Raw genomic sequence first — 9,520 nt, forward strand, 5'->3', positions numbered from 1 at the left:
CACATTTTTTTCCTTAATGACTTTTTATTGGTTATTATTTAATATTAGAAACTTAATTGTATATAAGTTGATCTGAATGCTCATCTGTAGACATTTTAAATTTTCACATGTTTATTTAATCGGTTGTTTTCTCGTTAAGACACTTAAACATTTAGAAATGAATGAAGTGAAAGGAAACCAAATGAATACCTTTTGTTTTTATAAGTGGTGCCAAATTACACAGCTCTTTCCTGGATGCTCACTTTGAATATAAAAATATTCCTGTGCATTAAAAGCTACATTAAAAAGCAGCTGATTGTCTCCAGGGAAGGAAAAACTGTGATGCAGGACGTCGTCCATAAGGAGGCGCTGCTGCATTAGAAACATGAGGTAGTGTGGGATTATTTATGTCCCTGTTTGAGTTTTCATTCTGAAAAATCCATTTTACATTTTAATATTTGACACTTTCTTACTTTCATCCAAAAATATAAATTAAAAAAACATGAACTAAAACTCAGGAGGCTGCTTGTTAAAGGTTTTCTGTGTTTGATGCTCCTTCGTGTGTTTCTATTAATAAATGACTTTATTGATTTTCTCCTCCTCAGATATCAACACAAACCTTCCAGCTGCACGTCTGAGAAAGGTGCGTTTGTTTTCTACTCTGACGACCTTTTTCTAAATCACACAAGATACAAAACATAAATGTGACGTTAAAGCATTCCTGTGTTGCTCTTTGAATATCTTTGATTAATGTAAAATACGATTTCGGTTCATAACAAAGAGCTTTGTAGATTGTTTGTTTTGGATCGTGCTTATTAAATTCAATGAGATCTGAGTTTTAATAAACCAGAATTATTGGTGTAATAAGCTTATTTATGAGTTTTGTTTTTTTTAACTTAATATTCAGCTCTCTGATTCATTCACAATCAATTTCTATGTTGTTTATTTGTTTGTCTACGTTGTTGTTTTTTTGTGAGTTAATCAAGTTGTTTGTATTTTCCTTCAAATATCTGATTTAATTGTTTTTAATTCTCTGAATTTGAACACAGAAACCGTGGACGGGACAGGATGTGTTCAGGGAAATAAAAACTCTGCTTCCAACTCCCCAAAGAGCCCTTCAGGAGCGCTCGTACTTCTGGGCACCAAATGAAGCTCCTGCAAACAGGAAGTGATGAAGAGGAGGAGGAGGAGGAAGAGGAAGAAGGGATGGTTGAGAACACGGCAGGCTGCAGTCGGAGGGTCGGATGGTGCAGCGGTGAGCAGCTGTGGACGGCAGCTGATGGGTGAGTTGGACAAACTTGTTCAGGAAGCAGCTGAAGGAGACGCAGAGATTTAAAAAACGGATTTCCTTCTGATTTAAGAGGTTTTATTTTGAAAAAGTTTCTTTGTTGAAGCTCAATTGTCCTTAAAAACACGAGGAAGTAAAATGAACAAGGTGGTGAGACATTTAAATGAAGTGATAACGGTTAAATGTTGTTTGCAGGTAAAAAAAAATACCGTTTTTATTAAAATATATGATGCATAAAAAAACGCTCATATGTGCACTTTAACCTGCAGATAAAATAAACAAGAGTTTATGAAGAAAAGGCAAGAATTCAAAATACAAACAAGAAGGGAAAGAACAATAATTTATCTCAACACGGTTCAAAAGTAAACAAACGAGATTCTGAATGTAAAATCAGATTTCATCAACTTTAGATAAAGAAACACGTTGATTCAGTCGGTTCAGAGAAATTTAACTGAATGAAACACAAATAAAGTCCATTAAACAGATGTTTCATTCAGTGCATATACAGATTAATATTTCCTTATTTAACCAGCAATAAACCTTCAGTGACATTAAAAATCTTTTTCAAGAGCGTCCTGGCAGCAAAAAGGACGACAACTGAAGACAAAAACATTTCTGTCTCAAACACAAAACAACATCTGAGAAACTAAATGATGAAGATCAGACAGTCGAACAAAAATCATGTCAGGAAAAGATTCTTTAAAACAAACAGTAAATACATTTATAATAAACGTGTAAATCAGTGAGACGAAGAGAAGAATTCAAAAACCCCACAAACAGCCAGTTGAGAAGACAGTTTTTCACTTTTAAATAAAGTTAAAGGTTCAACAAACTTAAAGCTTCTTAAAAAAAAGAGGTTTGAATTGAAGATTGAATTTATATGGAGTCAGAAAAATGCAGAGAAATAAATGAAGCCAAATTAAAAATGTGCAGTTGCATCCGACTCTGGTAAAGTTATAAAACGAAATGTTCCGTTGTTAAAACTTTATTTTCGGACTTCAGATCAGTCAAAAAAAAAAAAAAAAAAAAAAAAACAGGATTAAACTTAAGTAACGTGATTATTTCGATGTTCAATGTGTTTCCAAAGTTTAAAAAAAGGTATTGTTTTTTTAATAAAAAAAGACAGTTTAAACATCTCTGATTTATTTATTGCTCTTTAAGTTGTATTTATGAAAAACGCAAAGACACAAATTTTAACATAAACATGTGATTTCAATGTTTAAAACGAGGCCTGATTGTTTTTTTTTTCATGATAATTTGTCACCTTGTGGCTACAGAGACAATAAATCCTCAGAATTATGATTACTGTGATCATCTGGTGTTTTTCTGCCAAGATTCAAATTGCTTTAATGTGAGAATGCAATTTTATTTTCAAAATATTTATTAAATTCTAATTTTGATTTAAAAAACATTTCGTGTAGCCTAAACCAAACAATAATATGTTTCGAAGTTGACTTTTCTTCAGAGTAGATTTTTATTTCTTTATTTTAACATCTTACAATCCATAAAAAAAAAATCTCCACTGCTGCTGATTGAAGTAACATTTTCTTCATAATTAAAGTAGAATCAGATAAAACTCCTCCTTTTGATAATGGTTGATATATTTGGAGAGCTTTGGGGGTTTAAACGGACTAAACTAACCCGAGTCGTCCCGTGTTGCAGAGCAGAGCTACGGGGAGGTGAACCAGCTCGGCGGGGTCTTCGTCAACGGCCGCCCGCTGCCGAACCCTTTGCGCCTGCGGATCGTGGAGTTGGCGCAGCTCGGGATGCGGCCCTGCGACATCAGCCGCCAGCTGCGCGTCTCCCACGGCTGCGTGTCCAAGATCCTGGCCCGCTACAACGAGACCGGCTCCGTCCTGCCCGGGGCCATCGGCGGCAGCAAGCCCCGGGTCACCACGCCCGCCGTGGTCGAGAGCATCCGGGACTACAAGCAGGGGGACCCGGGCATCTTCGCCTGGGAGATCCGGGACCGGCTGCTGGCGGACGGGGTGTGTGACAAGTACAACGTGCCGTCCGTCAGCTCCATCAGCCGGATCCTCCGGAACAAGCTCGGGACTCTTTCTCCTCCGGGTCCGTATGAGAGCATCAAACCGGCTCAGATCCAGTACGGACACGTGTACCCCTACTCCTCCTACAGCGGGCCCGGGGCCCCCACCGGGACCCGAACCGGCAGCGGCACCGCAGGACACATCGGCCTGCCGCGGAGCTGGCACAACATCCTGGGCATCCGAGCCTTCATGGACCCGGCAGGTAAAAACCCACATTTAAATACTTTAGAAAACAACAACAACAACCAACCGGGAAGCTCCGGTTTTTTATGATAAAACTTTTTGGTTTAGATGTTAAACATTATTGATTTATAATTGACAGATTACCTTAAAACACAAGTTTAAGCTTTAAAACTGATGTAAATCTACTTGTTTATTTATTTTACAAATTTAAACTTTTGGTTAATCCTTTATTCATAAGCTTTAAAACTGCTGATTCTGACCTTAAATTGGTCTGAAAAACAAAACTTTTTTAATAGCTGTAACGCTGCATTTATGTTATTGATGTTTAACATCAAACATTCAAACCCCAAAATATGGTAAATATAGTCGAACAATGAAATAATCTAAATCTTGATTTAATCCCTTCGTTACTTCCAAATTAAGCCTTTTATATATTTGATATTTTTGGTGAGTTTGTGCATTATGTAGTTTATGAATTACTCACTAAATATCCTGTAAATTTAAAACATATAGTTTAAAACATTCAGATTTATTTTCAGTTACTCTGCGTTACAGTTGCTGCCTACAAAATCTCCAAAATGAACAGAAATATTCTTCCTGTAATAAAAAATAAAATAAAATCCACCAAGACAGCAGGTGAACTTTGATTAATACAAAAACACGTGTTGTACACTGAGACACATTAGGTTACACATATTAGTCTACACACTTTTCTTTTTTGTAGTTTTTTTTTTAAAGTATTTCAACTTTAATGCAATTGCAGACCCTTATTTTGAAAGTTTTTAATGGATGATGCTTGACATAAAATCTGGCAGTAAATAATGACGTCATTAAATTGACAAACATCTGCAGGGATGAAGTGATCAAATTCTGCTTCTATCATCTCAAATGTTTCCACAGTGGATTTTATAACTCAAATCTGATGATTCAGAATGAGTTTCCACTAGAATATATCCGATTATCAGAAGTTAAATTTGTCTTTCTTTGTGTCTTCAGCTCTGCCTGGATCTGACGGACCGTCGGCCAAAGTGGAGGACTGGACCAGTAGGACCAGTACGAGCAGCAGAGCGTTCCCCTCAGGGATGAACGGAGCTCAGAAAACCAACCACGAGTTGAACCTCAAATATCCCCAGCAGGTAAACGACACGACGGGGCTAACGCAGCCCGACGACCGGTGCTGTTGCCATGGTTACCTGCAGTATTGATGTTCACGGAAAGAGTGGACGGGAGATTTCTGAGCAAGTTGGTGGACATTCGGGGGAACGTGAGGATATTTTACGAACCGCAGTTTTAGAAAGTCGGGCTGTTTATTTAAATGAGACCTTTTTCAAAAAAGTATGAACCTTTCAAGTTGTGACAACAGTTGTTGACTGGTTTGTTCAAAGCAACACCAGCAGGTTGAACTTTGAAATTGGTCTCACTGTGAATGTTAAAAAAACCTCGTTAAACCATTGAATGTTTTCTTCTCGTATTTGTTCTGCTTTAAACATTTTTCCTGTGTTTTTAAATGGTATTTTTGGTTCTTTCCTTCAGTCCTCGTCCAGTCTGTCTGGTTACGTCTCAGCTTGTTCGTATTCTCCATCGAACCAGTACGGAGTGTACGGAGCTCCAGCAGCAAACTACATGAGCACAGGACACCACTGGCAGCCCCAGGCCGCCGGCCTGACTCCCGGCCTGACCTCCAGTCTGACCTCTGGCCTGACTCCCGGCCTGACTCCCGGTCTGACCTCCAGTCTGACCCCCAGTCCAAGTTCTGGTCTGACTCAGAGTCATCACGTCGCCACAGCGTCACTGGAGGCTGCAGATTTTCACGCTGCAACGTCTTTCAAACTTTCACAAAGAGAAGGTGAGATGATTCAAACTTCCCTCTGTCGCATTTTGAAGATCTAATCCAGATGTTTTGTTACGGTTCTGATAACCTAACAGAACTGTATTATTTCGAGGTGAAAAGTCATTTTGGACACTAAATATACACAAACTCTGGGCTGATGTTGTGTTTCTTCACCTCTGGGTTCCCCACTTTTCCTCCAGCTTGCTGTTGACATTCGTATTTCAGTCCTTTGGAGGACGGAAGCTAAAGAGGCATCTGAAGTTTGCGGCCTGGCTGAAAGTCTAAAAAACGCTCCACTAAAAAGCCGCAGAGCTTCATCCTGTGTTTTAAGCTATAAAAACACATCAGAGGCGCTTTATTTTCTGAGAAACGCTGCGTTTCTCTCCACGATAAACCACTAATATGTGTTTTTAAGAAACCGGGATCGTCAAGTTGAGCTTGAAATCGTCCCAAAGAAGAAACAGCTCCTGGTTTTAAATCTAATTTAGTGTTTAGTCGGCGTGTAAAAATAAAATCTGCGGTGAAAACTGTATTTTTAGCAATAAATTTCTAACAAAGAAGAAAATGATGTTGTTTTCTTGGCTGTCTGTAGTTGTTGTTACTCCGGCCTTCGTCCAACTACAATCATCTGCACGCTTTACAATCACAAAATGTTAAAAGTTTAATGACCTTAACACTAAAGGTTTTTATCACAGCAGGAAATCTGAATTACGTTACAAAACACTGCAGATCTTTACGTTTCCAGTTTTAACAGGAAAACAAATGAACCCGAATCAGATTTCCAACCAGCAGCTTCAAGCCTCGTTAAAACGCAGCCGACGGAACCGGTTCTGATGAAGATCAACAAACACATCAGGATCAGGACCACAAATATCTTTAGACAAAAAAGTACTAACTTTAAAAGTCCTGTCTCAGTTTGAATCATTGCCATAAAATCGATTTTAAATAAAGACAACGTCCTCAAGAAGAAGATCACTGAATCTGTGAAATGTCGGTTGGATTTGGATGAAATAAATTAAACATGGTAAAGATGATAATCGTTTGCTTTTTGTTTCTATTTTCTCTGCAGAGGAACAGAAACTTCCCCCGAACAAACATCAATATTGTGCCCACAGATTACCTTCAGCCTCGTGACGTTGAATAGATAAATGCAGCGCTGCAGGGAAACCGTCCGGACCAGAACTTCACCCGCGGAGGTGAGCTGAAGAAAAACAGAAGCAGTTTGTTTCCCACAAGTTTAAATTCAATTGAAATTGCATCATCTTGTAAAATATTTTGGTAAAGCTGTAAATATATTTTTATATAAACGGGCTTAATAAAGACGTAATAACAGCAGGAAATGTATCTTGGTGGTAATTGGAGCTTTAAAAGACAAAACGTTTCAGGTGTCGGAGCAGATGATCACATTTATGAATAGAAATCTGTTTTTAACCTAAACAGCAACTATAAAATATGGAATCTTTCTGGGGTCATGTTTGATATAAACAGAGCGAAGTTTCCACTGAATGAAATCCAGCGTTCAGCTCACTCAGAAAAATGTTGTCTTGTTTTTAATTGAAATGTTTTGGGGCGAAAGAGTTGAAATATAATGAATCTGTTTTGCTGTCCTGTTGTTGAGCGTTAAGAACAGTTCAGGTCTTCCTCTACAGAACTGTTGAACCTCAGGCACAGTGAATGTTTCGATCATCTTTGTCTGGACTCAGATGTTTGTGGTGATCCTGAAGGACGAGCAGCGCTGCCACCGAAGCTCTGCTGCCGGTCAGAGCAGCAGATGTTACGCTTTTCATGTGGAAAATATTACAAAATACAAACAAATGTTTTGTTCCTGAAAGCCCAAAGGAAAACACGGAAACGCCAAGTTTGAGTTTACAATCATAGAAAACTGGGAAACACAAATATTCACATTTGACCATCAGAACATTTTTGGTGGTTTGACTCAACATAAATAACTTGAATATTTGATTGGCATCTGATCGGTGCTCCGACTGCTTGTTTTCTCTGCTGGATTCAGGGACTGCATTTCTTTTCACGTGTGAAATATCAAATTTATTACGTGAAATGTGAGCTTACATGCAGTATTATGAGTGAAATCGATATTTTCATTGGTAAAATCGGAAAACAAAATTAACAAACAAAACCAAATAGACTTCTGTAGAGTGACTGATGACTGAGGTTGTGTGAATTGGTGCTCCACGTGATGAATGGAAAGTGTTGTAATAAATTCCCTTTTTCTTAGTTTAATGTTGAATATTAAGATGTTTGTGCTTCAGTGGAAATTCACCAAGAAAATCAACCAAACCTGAAAAACGGTGTTTGCCGTTTGGTGAGCTGCTGCAGCTCAGCTCAACCTTCCTGCAGCTAGACCACTAAACACCTGAAGAAGGTGTAAGATGATCCATCAGCAAACAGCTCAAAGTAAACAGGCCGTCCATTCATACCAGAACAATCTGAGACTGACAGAGCAAACACCGCTCATTGTTGGACAGCGTCTCCGCAGGAGACGTTGAGTCCTTCAGGAAGACGCTTCGCTCCAGGTTCCTTCTGTTACCTGCTTTGTGTTTCTCTCCCGTCTGTCCGACCAACATCCACCTGGACTCACTTCCAGCTCCATCAGGGAAAGATTCCAGAGAAAATTCTGCTATCGGGCTCCAAGTTTAGGAAATATTTGATCTGAATTGAACCGTTTGACATTGAAAGTTACTTTCTCTGCAGATTATACTGATTTATTCTGTTAAAGTAAGAAAAGGGGATTAAAAGAGCTAAAACATTGAGACTCTGGAGCGTGTTATGCAGACATTAAAAGAAGTGTGGATGCTCCATGGATGGTTTGAAAGGTTTCTATGGATGCTTTGGTATTTCTTTCTAAAGACAGACAGAAATTCAAGCTAACCGCAGCAGATGATTTTGTGAAAGACAAAGATAGAAAGTTTAAAGCCTTCAGGAGAGACTCCAAAGATTCCTGCTGGACGAAGTGGAAATCACTCAAACATCATCTCCAGCTGCTACTGGCAGAGGATGGTTGCTTTGTGAGCTGGTCACATGGATCGGTGACTGAAGGTTGTGCGTGGACGCCTGGCTGCAGCCTGCTAGCGTAGCGTAGCACGAAGACCGGCTCGGCTAATTACTGCAAAACAAGTCGGCTCGGTGTCGCAACGCCGTGAACATCAGGTATCAGTTATGACGGATGAACCTGTCAGATGGAGAATCTCCTCTTCGCTCTCTGATGTCGGCTTTCTTTCACCCTGAACATCTTCTACTTTACTGTCAGATGTACTTTTGATTTGATTTGGTAGAAGATCCATCTGTCTGCATGCAGGAAGCTCTCCGGCTCCTCAAACTTATCACAACATGCTTTCACCAGACATGTTTCTCCGTCTGTATTTTATTCTCTTCCAACATTTCCTGAGCCTGAGAAGCAAGTCCAGTAAATCAGTCTCTTTATTGCACAGTGAACTATATTTACTGTACTTCCTGTATGTGAGGTTCATCCTCTCTACAGACGTTCAGATTCCAGATCTCCATCAGCAGACATGTTCATGCTCCATGTCATGATCTCAGACTGGATAGAAAAATCCACAAAGCTTCAGGTCTGAAAAATGCTTGAACCAGTTTAAAGGACCTTCAACGCATTCAAAACCCTTTAAAGATGATTTCAAAAGACAGCTTGAATGTCACGTCTGCTGTCGGAGTGTCGCAGCGACGCGGAACTGCAGATAACACCAGGAATGAATTCCTTCTCCAGACACGTAAAACACGAGTGACGTTCCTGTAATGCTGCTGGCGACCTGCTTTGTACATGAAACAAAGAGTTTGTAAGATCACGAACGTAACTGTCACACAGAGTCCGATCAGAGACGTTCCCACCGCGCCGAAGAAACCAGCTCGAACCGTCGGCGCTGACGCACGCTCCCGACGAGGAGGACGGACGGACATATCGCAAATCCATCTGAATATCTGTCTGTCATCCACGTTTCCTTCTTCAGCCTCCGAGCACCAGCTGGTCTTTGTGTTACTGTGTGGATGGAAGATATGAACTGAACTCCACGTGGCCGCCAACGTCTCCACCCGCAGGTCGAACAAGTGTTCAAAGCAAAACTTGATCTCAATGAAATTAAAGTGACATGTGCATACGGGGACTTTGATATGTTCGATTCTTTGGTGTATAAATTAAAATGATTATTTTCCCGTCTT

The 9,520-nt window shown here is 39.7% G+C and overlaps 1 protein-coding gene across 1 annotated transcript; it reads left to right on the forward strand.

Annotated features, from left to right (window-relative positions):
• The first annotated feature begins 1,181 nt into the window (after positions 1–1,181).
• Positions 1,182–6,658, forward strand: pax1b (paired box 1b). The gene is made up of 5 exons (XM_069177478.1): positions 1,182–1,262; positions 2,930–3,517; positions 4,495–4,634; positions 5,032–5,344; positions 6,399–6,658. Exons 1-5 carry the CDS (start codon positions 1,259–1,261, stop codon positions 6,461–6,463), a joined length of 1,110 nt encoding a protein of 369 aa, XP_069033579.1. The 5' UTR covers positions 1,182–1,258; the 3' UTR covers positions 6,464–6,658.
• Positions 6,659–9,520: the final 2,862 nt, after the last annotated feature.

This window comes from Embiotoca jacksoni, unplaced genomic scaffold (assembly GCF_022577435.1).
Source record: "Embiotoca jacksoni isolate LCO1_2020_lvr unplaced genomic scaffold, fEmbJac1.0.p SCAF_73, whole genome shotgun sequence".
Lineage (NCBI taxonomy): Eukaryota > Metazoa > Chordata > Actinopteri > Embiotocidae > Embiotoca > Embiotoca jacksoni.